General features: G+C 40.0%; 1 protein-coding gene across 1 annotated transcript in view; it reads right to left on the reverse strand.

The window, feature by feature from the left end:
• Positions 1-15370, reverse strand: part of HECTD2 (HECT domain E3 ubiquitin protein ligase 2) — a 51945-nt gene that overhangs the window by 14130 nt on the left and 22445 nt on the right. Inside the window, exons 6-12 of the mRNA XM_056849564.1 lie at positions 11646-11710; positions 9877-9922; positions 7692-7801; positions 6260-6408; positions 3323-3446; positions 1464-1560; positions 188-295 (exon numbers count right to left, since the gene is read on the reverse strand). Of these exons, the coding sequence (XP_056705542.1) occupies positions 188-295; positions 1464-1560; positions 3323-3446; positions 6260-6408; positions 7692-7801; positions 9877-9922; positions 11646-11710 (699 nt within the window). The remainder of the gene's footprint in view (positions 1-187; positions 296-1463; positions 1561-3322; positions 3447-6259; positions 6409-7691; positions 7802-9876; positions 9923-11645; positions 11711-15370) is intronic.

Here is a 15370-nt window from a genome sequence, read left to right on the forward strand (position 1 = left end):
GTGCACCTGTGTAGATTCGCCTGAATGCGACACACAATTATGATTACAGAGTACATAGAAGCGGGCACATTCTGGAAAAAAAAACAGCTTTATGCGCAAAGTATTTTCAGGGTACCAACTGAATTTTTTAGGAATTCAAGGTGTTAAGAGATATTTTCCAAATGTCTTCATAAAACATTTTACATACCTCATCCAAAGAATCACTAACTAGATGCATTCTTCTCACTTTCACATTCAGGAACAACATGTTCATATCAGGCCTCTGCCTCCGAGTGACTTTATCCACGAGGCTTTGCTGTTTAGGATTCAGGGGACAGAAAGATTAACATATAAAACCTCTGACAGAAACTACAGTACATCATTATTTAACAGCCTTTGGATTTCCATCAGACAGAGTCCAAGAGAATGGCCGCCTAAAGTGATACCACACAAACATAAATAAATGCCAGGTGACTGGCATCTTTCTTCTGTGAGCTAAAGGTATGTTGTAGTGGTGACAACAGGAACGATGCAACTAACATAGCACAGTTAGATCTACACTGGCAGAAAACAAACTAACACCATACACCAGTGCTCAGTATCTGTCAGCAAATTATAAATATCGGAGCCCACTTATGACTGTCATTCCCTCACACCTGGCGTCACAATACTGAGGGTAATCACTGACAGAAGAAAGGAGAGAGGGTGGGTGAAAAAAGAGGTACACCTGCCTGTACAGGTAAAATTGCAATCCTGGCAATCATGACTTGCCAATGAGCCAGTCCACCCCTGGCATAAACAAGAAAGCAACTGATTAGATGTTTCAGATAAATGCTTTCCATCTTCATTAAATATCTCCATTTTTTTGTGATGCCTGTTAGTTCTGGTGGAGATGAGATGATTATATACTGCAGAAGGTGAAAATATTTTAAATTGCAAGGCCCACCTAGTCTGTCTTCCTCTCCTGGAAACACTCTCCACCAATCAGATTCCTTACAGATTACCCATATTATCCAAATTATAAGACTCTAGCAAGTAAGCCAAATTACTGGATAAAAGGGAAAAACAAACAAACAACCCCCCAACTGCAGTTCAAACTATTCAAAAACTCTTTAAGATAGGTTTCTGTCACTGCCGTTTGTAGATGAGGCAATTGTTAAACGTCTGCTTTTTCTTTTAGGGTCAGCTCTCTAATCTTGGATGAAGTGCCCAACCAAATGCACAACTAGGGTTGCCAGCTCCGGGTTGGGAAATACCTGGAGATTTTGGGGCTGGAGTCTGAGGGGGGCAGGGATTGGAGAGGGAAGGGAGTTCAATGCCATACAGTCCCTCTTCCAAAGTGGCCATTTTCCCCAGGGGAACTGATCTCTATCCGCGGGAGATCTCCAGCCACCACCTGGAGGTTGGCAACCCTATGCACAAACTACACAGAATATTATGATGATTTTAGTAATCTCTATACCTTCATAAATAAGAATACATACCCGTGCAATATTTATCATTTGCTGTTCTGAGTCCCTTTGAATAATAACTTTTTTTGCTGCTATAGAAATAACGAATGGATATTGACAGAAGGAAAACCTAAATGACAAAGCAAATAAAAATGTAATCATTTCCAAAGTAATCCATTAAAATCCTTCACAGTGAATTAGCTGTGAAATATCTAAAACCAGCTGCCATGAGCAAAGTTAACCAAAGTTTACTTTGGTTTCTTACAGTCACTTTCCTATACACATTACATCAGTGAATACTAGTGCCAAGCCCCATGACTGATGAAAAAGATGAATGCTGGAGGGTGGGGATTTTCAAGGCAGAGGTGGCAGATTGAGTATATAATTATACTATAACTATAGCAACTATAACGGTGTCCCCCCTGCCCACAATTCCTCCTTTCTCCTGTTTTGCCCACTCTCCAGTTGAGGTCACAGACAGGAAATCTGCTGGTCGATAGCAAAAGTGTGTGGGGAGCAAACGCAGCAGGCGGCTTGTCTTCCTCAACAAGAGCTATTTGAGTAGAATCTCACGCACATGCTCAAATGGGAACCTAGAACATGCACTGAAGACCAGACTGAGTCTCCAGGAGTGAGTAACCAGAGGGACCGAAAAAGAACATGTTAACATGAGGAGCATTGCTTTGCATGAATTTTTGCACTGACAGATGCTGAATGTATAATTCAGACATGGACCTCAAGCTTATCCTCTTGCAGTGAAATTACTAAAATTTAAGCTGGAACTTGAGCAAGAACTAAAGCCTTTTATGCAAGGACATTTCCCCATGGTCACCCCCGCCGACTGCTTTGGAGCTTCCTTTTGATTATGCATGCCTTTTTCTGCCAGTCAGAGGTTGCCTCATTCTCCCTGAGCCTTTTGCCTGTGTTTTCCAGATGCTGTTTTAGCCAGAATCTGGAAAATGTGAGCAAAACGCAAGGGGAGAGCGAAGCGACCTCTGACCGGTGGAAAACGCGTGCATAATCAAAAGAAAGCACCAAAGCAGTTGACTGTGGGGAAACGTCCCTGAATAAAAGGCCTAACATTATAAATTAGTCATAGACATGTATATAGAACACAATAGTTTCATCCATAGTTTCAACTACAGCAACTCAGTTGTGATAATTCCATTATCTTTCGTTAGCTGGGACTATCACAGAACAACTATTTTGGAAGAATTTTTATTGCTCTGACAAGCTATAAAGTTCAGGCAATTCTTATTTGCAATCTGATAAGCATTGATTTAAATACTTCAAAACAGAACAAATTAAAGTAAATGCTGAGAAATGAAATGAATGAAGTCTTCTGAATGGCTTTTGAAACCCACAGAATCACACACCTGACTGAAAAGAACTATACAATTAAAACAAATGAGACATGTAACAAAGTGTAAACCTGTACTTTTGCAAGTCAAATTATTATCTGGACTAATTTGACAATCTACTCTATGATTTATACATTTTTGCAAGACAGCTAGCAGTTTATTTTGAAAATTGTAGTTCAAGAGGATGCCACAGCAATAATTAAATGTGGAAAGTTTTCATTTTAATCAAAAGTAAATAATTATAATGCTGCAAACAACAATACTTCAGCAAGATACATAGCAAATTATGCTGTGGCTTGATTTGCTCCAGCCTCCAACTTAAGTCAAATGAAGTGTGAGATTTCATTGGCTGCAGGGAAGGCAACGGAGCCATTCAGAAGAAGGCAGCTGGCCTTTTGCCCTGCTGCTCCCTCTCACCTCAACCCTCTCACTGCAGCTGACGCACCCACCCTCCCTAGGGGCAGCACAAGATTAGCTGGTTATTGTATGGGGTCACTATATAGGAATTTTTCTGTTACTTTTTCTTCTTACCTCTGTGAGTTTCCATAACATTGCCAATTGTGATATTCTTCCATGAGATCAATATGATCCAGTGTAGAATTATATAAATCTGTATATGGAACAATAGGAGGATTTGCTAGATTATTCGCAGCATCTGCAAAAAATACATTTAAATAGTAAAGTTTTGGAAATGGATCTTGAAATAAACTTAGTTTAGAGGCAATTTAAATTGAGACAGTGCCAAAAAAAGGAATAATCTTAACTTACAACATTAGACCTATATTAATGTCAAAGATACAAGGTCAGTTGTTCTAAGATCAATGCAAAGGGCTCACTTCAGGTGGGATAGACATTTAATATAGTTCACTGTAGGCAGATCCCTGCACATTTACTGCTCCTTGATGCTCATCTTTGGTCAAAAAGCTAATGTAGAACATCATACCAGCTCCTCCATATTTCTGTCCTCTTCGCTCCCCGTGACTGTAGAAAAACATATGCTACTGTGGAGAGAAGGCCTTTCAATCTGGATGCATTTCTTGCCTGAACTGTTTTCAGTTTGAAAAGCATCTCTGCGAAGGGGGGGGGGGGTTAGTTTTGTGCTGTCCTTTGGAGGACGGTTTCAAGGCAATCACAAATTTTTGACTGATTTCTAAGGCCAGTTAGAACATCCAGACTGTAGATTCTACAAAACATAAATGGGGAAGGAGACATAAGGCAACAGGCCCAGAGAGTGATAGGCTTTCTTTGGAATATGCCAAAACCAAACTCATACTTCATGATGCTTGTTTAGCAGTCAAATCCTTACTCTATGCTGCAAAATTTCTCTATGAATATGGAAATAAACTTGGAAAATGCCTTATAGATCTCATAGCTGGGGATAATGACAATAATAAATAATAAGTAATGTGGCTGAGCAGCACCAGAAATTCCTGGAAGATACATCGCCTCTTGACCCTTTCCAGTCAGGCTTCCAGCTATGGGACTGATACTGAGCTGGTTGCCCTTACAGACAATCTTTGCCGTCAGCTGGATCAAGATGGGTCGGTGCTGCTGATATTGTTCGACATGTCAGTGGCATTCAAAATGGTCAATCATGATCTGTTGATCTCTCGCCTTGCCGCCCATGGAATCCAGGAGTTGCTTTACAGTGGCTCTCTTCCTTTCTCCAGGGGCAGGGGCAAAGGGTGGCGCTAGGGGAAAAGAGATCAGCCAGGTACCCTCTTCAATGTGGGATACCAGAGAGGTTGTTTAATGTCTATATGAGCCCCCTTGCCCAACTGGTCAGGAATTTTGGACTGTTCTCACCAATATGCTGATGACACCCAGCTCTACCTGTAGATGGACAAAAAAGCGGGACATATGAGTCCACACATGGCTGGGTGTCTGTAGGCCATAGTGAAGTGGTTGAGACAGAGTCAGCTGAAACTGAATCCAGCTAAGAAGGAGGTCCTGTGGCTGGGTTGGCCTGGAATGCGACAGGAGTGCCAACTCCCAATATTTGACAGGGTACAACTAACACCATCTACTTCCATCAAGAGTTTGGGTATTAGGCTAGATGCCTCCCTTTCTATGGAAAGACAGGTTTCCATTATTGTCTGGACAGCCTTCTACTATCTATGGCAAGTCTGGCAACTAAACCCATACCTGTCCCACTCTGATCCATGCACAGTGATCCATGCAAATGTCACCTCCAATCTTGATTACTGTAACTCGCTCTACGCAAGGCTGCCCTTGAAGCTGCTTCAAAAGCTCCAGCTGTCTAAAAATGCAGCTGCCCAGGTCCTTACAAGGACACCTTGGAGGGGACATATTACACTAGTACTCTGCCAGCTCCACTGGCTCCAGATTAGCTTCCAGATCAAATTTAAGGTGCTGGTGCTGACATTTAAAGCCCTAAACGGTCTGGGGCCCTCATAACTTCGTGACTGCCTCTCCTGTAATGTCCCCCCAAGGAGCCTACGCTCCACTACACAAAACCACCTGGTGGTCCCTGGCACAAAGTCAGTTTGGCTCTCCTCAGCCAGGGCCTTCTCAGCCATGGCCCCTGCCTGGTGGAACACTCTGCCTATAGAGATCAGGGCCTGTAAGATGGAGTTGCTCCACCAGGCATACAGTTGAAGGCAGTGATTGTTATGATCCATCTCTATTTACAACCTGGCTGGTCACCGGTGTTGTCATTGAAGGTACTACCTCTTCTGCCCTCTTTTTCCCCTTTTCTTCTCCTGCCTATGATGAGTGGCTGCCAGGCTGCTGGCTTTAAAGAGTTTTAAATTGTATTTTATTGTATTTATTTATAGGGTCTTAAAATGTATTTATAGTATTCATTGTATTTTCATTGTAATTTGAAATGTAATTTATTAATTGTTAACTGCTCTGAGAAAGAATTAAAAGTTGAGCTAATATTATACAAATTGTTATTATAATTTATTATAGAGTGTACACACATTAAAAACAGTAGGCCCAAAACATATAGGCTTCAAATTAAAATTACTAAATAATTTGGGATTAATTACTAAATAAATAGGGATTAAATAAAACTCTTAAAATGATTCCAACAGCTAAAATAGCACTGGATCATAAGGAATATCTAGACAGTAATTAAAAAATCTTAACTGTGGAAAATCTCCAGGACTAGATGGTCTAACAAATGAATTTTGCATGACATGTCTAGAGGAATTTACCCCATATTTAGAAAAGTTATTCAGCCCAACTAATAGGTCACTAATGTAGATACAGGTGTGTATACAATATTTGTTGGATTAATGAATAATAAATAACAATAAAGTCATAATAATAAATGAATAACAAAATTATACATCTTACTAAAATAAAAATTTCTGGGTTGCTGGATCTGATCTATTATCCAGATTGCAAATCTTAGTTGTAGTATGATAAAAAGTAATGATGATAAGAAAAGCATTGTGTTAGAAGACGGAACAAAACCCAGTTGCACCTGGGAAAACCTACTAAATAAAGACAAGACTTTGGTTGCTGATGGAATCCACCAGTTACACTTCTCCACATGAGGCAGCTCTTCAGGGTTCGCAGGAAACAGGCGCAAGGAAATAAACTGCAGCAATCTGTCTATTATCATCTTTAATCTCATCTGTGACAACCTAGAAAAAATATGCTGAAATTATTTTGAGTCTAGATCACCAGCGGGACCTCAAAAATTCTTCATGAAGGTATCAGTTATTTGGAGAAAATTCCATATTAACTGTATTACAGCATGTATGGGAATATTTAAATATTTTGGAAAGATTAAGAAGCAAAATATTTGTTTTGATGTAGCGCCAAATACTATGTGACTGAGCCTGGGGGTCTTTGGGTTTGTACATCCTCTCCTTCCCTCACATGTGTCAAGCTAATTAATGACTTCTGCTTTCGATGCTAGTGAATTTTCAGGGAAAGCACAAGCCACAGTTAGATGATTCAGATGTAAATGCAAACCATGGTTTGCTGTGAACAATGAACTGATTACCCTTCCATATGCAAAGAAAGGAAAGATGAGGATCCCCCAAGACTTATGCATGTAGCATAAACTTGTTTTGACTGATAACTATCATCTTAATCCTTTCCTCCATGGTTCTTTTGCAGCCCAAAGTATGTCCAGGCTAAATTGTTTCTGTTTTTTTAAAAGTCAGAATCAGATCATTTAGAGTATGAGTTATGCTTGCCCAGTTTACGCCAATCTAAGGAGTCCATTAATTTCAATGGGCTTAAACTGGAATAACTGAAAAAATTGGATTACCAGCAATACAATATAATGGATCTTTAACCTTTGAATTCAATATAGAAAATATTCTGTTTTTTTACATAAAAGTTATTCACAGTTCTCAAATCTTGCATTTTGCTCTATTGAATGAAAACATAAAGAAAGCATTAAGTATGGCATGCAAATTGCCAAATACGTAACATTTACTGTACATTATGTATGGTAAATACATGAACAATGTAAAATTAGGATATTGTTCATTTTAAAGCCAAACAGTTGAGACACAAAAAGAATAAAAATTGTCATACTTCAGCATAATTGCATTGATCAGGTTGTTATCTTTCATACTGTAGCTCCAAAAAATGAACAAGGTATAACCACTATGTAGAACATACTCTAGTTTTCTGGCTGGGACCCAAGGTTTCTGTTGTGCCAATAATGGAGCCTTCCACCAGTGAAACATGCTTATTGTATTAGCTCCTTACACCAATGGAAACTCACTGCATCAAAGGAAACTTGGGATCCAGCTCTATAGTTGCTTCAGATTGTGAGCTTTACCAGCTACTGGTACCCCAATGATTTTTTTAAAACTAAGGAACTGATCCAATCAATATTAGCTGGATTACAACAGAGCTGATTGTTCATTAATACAGAGAAACTATACAGAAACAAAAAAGAGTTTACTTTTTAAACCAGTGAATTAGGAAGTGATGATCGCCTTCTGTTAATGCAGCAATCTGTCTTAGCAGGTGAGCATAAATGACATATGTTGATGCATTACTAAACAGAGGATTCTGAAAAAGATTAAAAATACATTGTTAGTATAAACATTAGACTTTACTAAGAAACACAGTAGTAATTAAAAAACTACTGCAAAAAACACCCAGTACGTTTATTTGCTTGAATAGAAGTTGTAAAAGTAATAACAGAATTTTCCTCTCTAGCATCCTGTTGTTGCAAGCTGGTTCCACCCATTGCATTAATGTCACACACAGAATTAAGATAGATAGCTGCTAAAGGCATAGGCAGTCTGGTATAATGCAAGTATTTACAGAGTAAAGGGCAGGATCTGATGACCTCATATTGAGCCAGGTCCCTGAATAGGCCTCCACTTTCTGAGATTCGTTGTGCTAAAGTTAGTACTTTTAAAAAGAGGTTCTTGGTAGCACCAAGACATTGTTCTTCATGATGCACAACCATGTGATGGAAGAATGCCTTTCTTAGTGAACATTTTAATATCCCAGTTATGTGTGTGTGTGTTAAGTGCTGTCAAGTCGCTTCCGACTCATGGCAACCCTATGAATCAGTGTACTCCAAAATGTCCTATCTTTGACAGCCTTGCTCAGATCTTGCAAACTGAGGGCTGTGGCTTCCTTTATTGAGTCAATCCATCTCTTGCTGGGTCTTCTTCTTTTCCTGCTGCCCTCAACTTTTCCTAGCATGATTGTCCCAGTGATAGACACTAAAAATGACTCCCAAGTTACCAAAGCAGGCTGATGTGGCACCTTCCAGGAATCAACAAGTATGCCCTAAAACTGGCCGTTTCGGCACCAAGCTTTTACAACTTTTAATGAAACATTTGATTTCCTCGTGACTGCGCTATTTTCCCTCTGTTTGGCACCGGAAATGTTTTGCAATCATTTAATGTCTGTGTTATCAACAAACACTTATAAGATGATGTTTCCCTTTTTGCCATTTCTAGGATGACTTCCCTAGAGGTGCAGACATGTTTCAGATACTATTCATTTCTCTGCCTTCTCTGTTGAACACTCCCACTGCATTGCCCATTTCCCTCCCATTTGCCCTTCCCAATTCCCCCTCCACTCCGCTCTCTTCATGCTAACCATTATCTGTGGGTTTTTGTTTTTTTTTTGCGTTTTCACTAGCGAAGGAACATAGGAGTGTTTGAGCGTTTGGACCTACCTCTCCCCCAAAAATTTTTTTTGCACGCTGTCCTGGTTTTTCTTTTCCATACTTTATTTCCTGTAAGTGCATTCTGTTGATTATTACATTTTGCTACAGGAAATTGTTTTCCTATAGTGAAGAGGTTAGGGTTTGAGTTAGGATTCTCTGACCCTATGGCCAGGTTTTTCACTGGTGATTGGGGCTGAGGGTTGCCAACCTCCAGGTTGCTGCTATTACAACTGATCTCCAGCTGATAGAGATCAGTCCCCCTGGAGAAAATGAACGCTTTAGCAACTGGACTCTATGGCATTGAAGTCCCTCCCCTCCTCAGGCTTCGCCCCCAAAATCTCCCGCCAGTTGCAAATGGGGACCTGGCAACCCTATCGGGGATCAAAGGGAATGCTTGCAAATAAACTCTGTGGCTTGCTGTCCAGACCAATGAGCCTACATACTTGACTAACACTCGTAACAATTAGACATAGAGTTACCAGGCTGTTTCTTACTCACTCCCCCAGAACTTTTTGGTCTTTTTACTTTCCCAGTGCAGAGAGGGAGGAACCAGGTGGAGCAGCTTTGCCTCAGCTGAGATGCTGAGTGATGGCAGATGATACCCAGTCGCCAGCCTGTGTGTTCTTTATTCCCTTTCCCCAGGACTCCTAATCTTTTTACTGTCCCAAAGCAGAGCCAAGTTGACTATCCTACCAAATGAGATTTTACACGCATGTATCAAGGCTTTGCGTAAGAGTGCTCATAAGTAAATTTACTCATAACTTGGTGTACTAATGTGCAGATTGAAGCAATAAGCCATGGTTATTCACAAAGAAAAGAAACACCAGTAGATGTGTCAAGGTGCCTTTTCAGTACTGTAACAAAGGCAATAAAAAGAAAAATGTACTGTAACAGAAGGGCACCAGAAGGTGTATGTATACCCCCATAAGTAAATATAAGCTTTTATACTTCCTACCTGAAGAAGTATAAAATATGCTCTAAGATCATCTTTTGTTCGAAGCCTGAAAGCAAATAAATAGACCAGCAAATGAAAGGGTATGTATGTACATCACAAATACATTTAACATGCAGTTCCAACTTCTTTTTTAACAGCAAGGAATTGTTGTGTTCGTGCACACAAAAACTATGCTAGTCTTTTATACATTTAACAATTTTCAGCTAGGTTTAAAAGCTTATTATTTTAAAGGAAATATATTACTGTAGAAATGAGAGAGGGCGCGCGCACATTAATAGGGCTGCTGTTTGAGAAACAAAAGACCAAAGCTCTTGCGGATATGCAGAGCAAGTAGTTTGGTTCTTTAGATAATTGCCTGTCCCTGGAGAAAGCTGTCCATAAACTAAATGTCTAAACACAAAACACAAGTAATTTGATGTTTTTAGACTATAAAGGGGAAAAAAATCTGTAGCCATTCATGTGAGTTCTCCACTAAAATATTTGCTTGCTAGAATACAGCAGCATTGTTATAGATTGTTGGAGACTAATGTGGCACAGGGGGACAAAAATGCAGAAAACCCAATTTATGTTAATAATAATCTTCAACTTCAGTACAATAAGGGTTTGTGTCCTAACAACAAACTACAATAAATTGGGGGGGTTATCCCTGAAACTCGCAGTGCTTTTTGGCCAATATACCTGGGGCCTTCATGCAAGCAAACCAGCTCACATTATACTGTTTTTCTTTAGGTGTGCAACAAGTTTGAAGAGGGGGAAAAAAACTTCTTAAGAGAGCCAATTATTTCCTGTACATGAAAGGATACCCCCAGTCTCAATTATGTTTAAGTTGGCTTATGAATTCTCGTTCACCAATTTTGAACTGAACCTTCCCTATAAAAAAATTTTTGGTGGTTGTTTTTTGTTGAAGTCTGATGGCCTTGAGAACAGCAGTATGACACCCATGGTAGATATAAAAAAAATTCCCCATAATCTAAGGCTATGTCCCTGTCCCACAGGTTCAACAGAGGATCTCCCATATATTTTGTTTAGCTGCCCATTTTACAACTCCATTCATTTTAAATTAACCCAGCATATCCCAGATGTATTAGATACAGTTGAGGACCGAGTTAGATTTTTAAAGGCAGACGTTAACTCTAAGATCACGCTTAGTGTGGTTTTTTTTAATCATGTTAGCGTCTAAGTTAAGGAAGAAATCTGTTGAAAATTAGTCTCCGAAGTTGCCATAGAAAGAATATTTTAGGGGAACTATAACATTTAAATCAGCAACAATATGTATATACACACTGTCTGTAACATTTTAAAAAAATTATTCATGTAATTCTGGGTGTTGTGGGTTATATATTTTGTATGGTTTTAATCTGAACATTGTTAAGGTCTGTGACTAAAATATTAATAAACTGATCTTGAACTGAAATCCTTTGCTGAAGCACAGCAGGAAAAATAATAATACAACCAGAGACTGCTGTTGTGAATGTGTCACTCTTGTCCTCTTGTACACATTTAGAGAAATGGGACAGACTTACTGCAGTTCCTTGTGGCTCCACAGTTTACATTTTTTCTTGTACCCATATAAATATGCACTGGCTTGAGGATAATGCTCCCACTCTAGTCAATGAAAGTTTATGCCACAATAAAATTGCTAGTCTTTATGGTGCCATAGGACTATGTTGTTTCTGATACAAGAAAGTATTTGGTTTTCAAATTTCCATTTCAGCAGAAAATATACATTACTTGCATGCTATAAACATGTATAGGTCTGTTATAATTACCCTTTCCATTCCTGTAATAAACCATTAATTGTTCCCTTTAAGACACACTTCTGAATATCTTGAGGCTAGAACAAATGTAGAGGGGAAAAAGCTGTAACTAGCATTTTATTAAAGGAGCAATTTCTACAGTTGTCATTATCACCATGTGGCTGGAACATGACTCACAGTGTTCTTATCAAAAGGACTGGGAATAAAGCACAAATCACACTGTTATCCTCACAGGATACAACAAAACAAAACAAAGAGAACATAATTCAAATTCAGATTAAACTTTTAATTCTACTATTGCCATTCATTTTAAATATATTCATCAAATTATTATTTAAATCCCCCATGACAGGATATACCCTAAATTTTAAATTCCTAATTTTTCCCATATGAACTTCATCAAAGCCTCTTTTGCTGCTCTACATTTCATTCCCCCCACCTCCCAATTTTACTGAGATATCAGAGATGCAAGTCCTATGATAATGTTGGCCCAATGCTTAGTGGGGAATGCAAGTGCACCTTCTTGCATAGTTTTCAGCCCCTCATATATTTGCCATAGACAAACAAGTGACTGTTGCAGTGAAGGAACGGCATTTGATTGAGTGCATGCACATATTCTGAACAGTTACAGGCAATCAGTGACACTGTATAATAGTATAATAATATCCAAATATAATAAAATTACTGAATAACAGTTTATTATTTATACAATGCTTTCAGTGTTAAAAAAAAAAAACCTCACTCACATTATCTTGAAAAACACCCCTTTAACATAGACCAGAATTATCCCCCAAACTGTAGATGGGGTTGAGTTTGTAAAAGTGAGTCATCTGGAGTGGGATAATGATTAGCAGAGAAAGCACCACCTTAGCTTTCTATCCCCCTCCTGCTGCCACCCTGAGCAATTTTTCATGTAGAAAAAAGGATACTGAAAGAAGTTTGGCTCTAAGCATCAGAAAAAAGGTGTCACTCACTTATTAACTAGATGTTCTGGAAAACAGAGTTGCACTTACCTGTAACTGTTGTTCATTGAGTGGTCTGCGCAGGCACACATTGAGACTGCGCATGCACAGGCCAGCCACAGAAAAGACTTCCAAAGCTTTCTAGCAGACTAGGAGCACCCCCTAGAAGTGCTACTCCCTCAGTTCTCTGCATGCTGTTGCCGGAGACCCCAAGAAACTAAGGTTCCAGAGAGTTCTCAATGGGGCAGGAGGGAGGGATGTGTGCCTGCACAGAAGACCACTCAATAACAACAGTTACAGGAAAGTGCAACTCTGTTTTCATCTTCATGGTTTCTGTGCAGTCCATTGGGAGATCAGCGAGCTCACTGAGTTAGAGGCAGGTGTGAAGCTCTCAATGGAAGAGACCATAGATGGCCACCTTCTCAACAATTGTTCAGCATTCCATATTGACATTCACCCAGAACTGTCTTATAAAGGATAAGGGAGCTTGGTGTCCCAACCGAAATATATGCAGGAATGTGGCAAAGAAAAAACAGCACTCTGTTGGAGACAGCCGTGATGTGTAAAGTGGCACTGAACAGCCATGTACTCAAGACAGAGTGTGATAGCTTCTAGCAACCCACAAGGACAGGTTGTGCTCTTAGAGCCTGAGAGCCCAATACAAAGTAGTGTTGGGTCCCTAGCAGACCAAAACCCAAGAAAGTCACATTCAAGAAATGTAAGGAGTGCACAGATGTTTGGCATCAAAACAAGTGTAAGGATAATATTGGGAGACGTGGGGACTGAGAGACAATCCCTGGTAGGCAATCCCGACAGGGACATCAGATTCCCTATCCTTATGAAACTTCATGAATAAAGAGGTTATAGGAGAGAACCTGCAATGTCCTCATTCCACAGTTGGAAGCATTGCATACTAAAAAGTCCCATTACAAATGAAGCACCAGGGAAGTGCAAAAAAATCAATGAAGGGTTATACCTCTGTTTACCACGTCCTTAGAAATTCAATAGGCAAGGGAGAAGTTTAGCAAGGTGGAGTCCCAAACCATGGCCAAAACATAATCAACAGCACAAGAAGCAGGGTCTAAAGCCTGTTACAGCCTCAGCTGAACCTGTTTCCCACCTAGAGGTACAAGATTTGGTAGTGAAGGAGTGGTGCTTGCTAGTCAGAAAATCTGAGGCTACAGCTACAATGCAGGGAAGGAGCTGATCAAAACTACCGAAGTCAACAATGGGAGTGAGAATAAGCTAATCTGCACCATAATAATGAAATAATAATGCAAGAAGTAAAGCCGGCTTGATGTGGCCAAAAAAAGGATGAACAGAAGGCACCATAAATGAACCCTCAGCAGCCTGCAGAGCAATCTGTGCGGCAAAACAAGCAGGGAAAACATCAAAACAGGTTACTCTGCTGAAGGATGAGAAGGGCATTCCACCGTGATGGGGGTCCCTAAAGAGAAAAGAACGATAAAAGGACAGTGCATAGAATGTACCATTGTAGAGGAAGGCCCCTTAGTTGTAGAAAAAATAACAATGCATTCCACGACTATGTGGAATGTTTGCACTGAAATAAGTAAGGTATGTCAAAAGTAAGGTATGTCTAGCGCTCTGGTGAAATTAGCCTTTGAAAAGAACCAGTGAATTGGAGGATCCGTCAGATCACCCCTTGCCATAGAGGGGGACGCCTTCATTCAGGCTGGGGTGAAGCCAAAGCCTTTGAAAAAGAGCTCATCTCCAGCTCTATCAGGTGTCAAAGAGCTCCAACCGGCCTCCACAAGTTGGGCTGCTTTGGTTTGGTCAAAGGTTTCCCCCAAAAAACAAAACATTAAACTCCAGGCTTTCGCCCCAACTCCAATGAGTAGCTGTCACCAACTCTGGACCAAAAGTTAAGCCTCCAAGCAAGGGTCCAGAGTAACCCCTGCCAAGCTTCAAATTCAGTGTGACACTTTTCCTGCCAGGCTGAGACCTAGCCAGGACTGTTCACACTTCCCAAAACTCTCTTAGGTTTTTGGTAGGTGGTTTCACACTCACACACACACACACAAGGCACTTAGATTTAGACTTGGAATCCCAGAGTCATAGACACAGCCAATTTAAAAGGCTAATGATTTATTTTATAACATTTATGCTGGTTACAGGAGAGAAAAGTCATGGAGTTTTAAGCAAGAAAATAACAAAATGATTTAGCATAGCTAACTCATACAATATTCCAGTTTCTAATATTCAAGAGATTTGGCAAGGCTTCTCAAAAGCAATGTTCCAATAGTTACCAGTTTCAAGAGTTCTTTCAGCATACAAGAGTTTCAAAAGGTTGTCCAAAGGTTTCTCCAAAAGGTCAGCTTGACCAGAGTTTTCCCCTCAAGGGCCAAAATCAAATGGGTTCTGATGCCGCTAGCACAGCTCTTCTGCTGTACCCCAAAGCGTGCATGATTTGCTCAGGACTGGTCTGTCCTTATATTCGTTTTCTCAATGGCATGAGCTCATAGAGGCCGACTGAGAAAATGAAAGTAATTAGCTGTTAATTAATCGCTTGGTCAGAATGCTGACTCACTAATTGACGCATTCAGGTGGTGAAGCCTGCAGAACTCCCTGCACCTGAATGTCGTCACAAACATTAAGATAGTGGCTGACTGATTAGTTACCGTGACAACGCACGGCCTTGAATTCTAAAAAGGGGAGAGGAGGCTTTAACGAGTAGCACCTGGATGCCTATCTTATTCCTTCCCCAGAAGCAGGTTTCAAAATGGAACTATTTTACTGTTCTAACATCCCAATAGC

This window comes from Euleptes europaea, chromosome 5 (genome assembly GCF_029931775.1).
Source record: "Euleptes europaea isolate rEulEur1 chromosome 5, rEulEur1.hap1, whole genome shotgun sequence".
Classification (NCBI taxonomy): Eukaryota; Metazoa; Chordata; class Lepidosauria; order Squamata; family Sphaerodactylidae; genus Euleptes; species Euleptes europaea.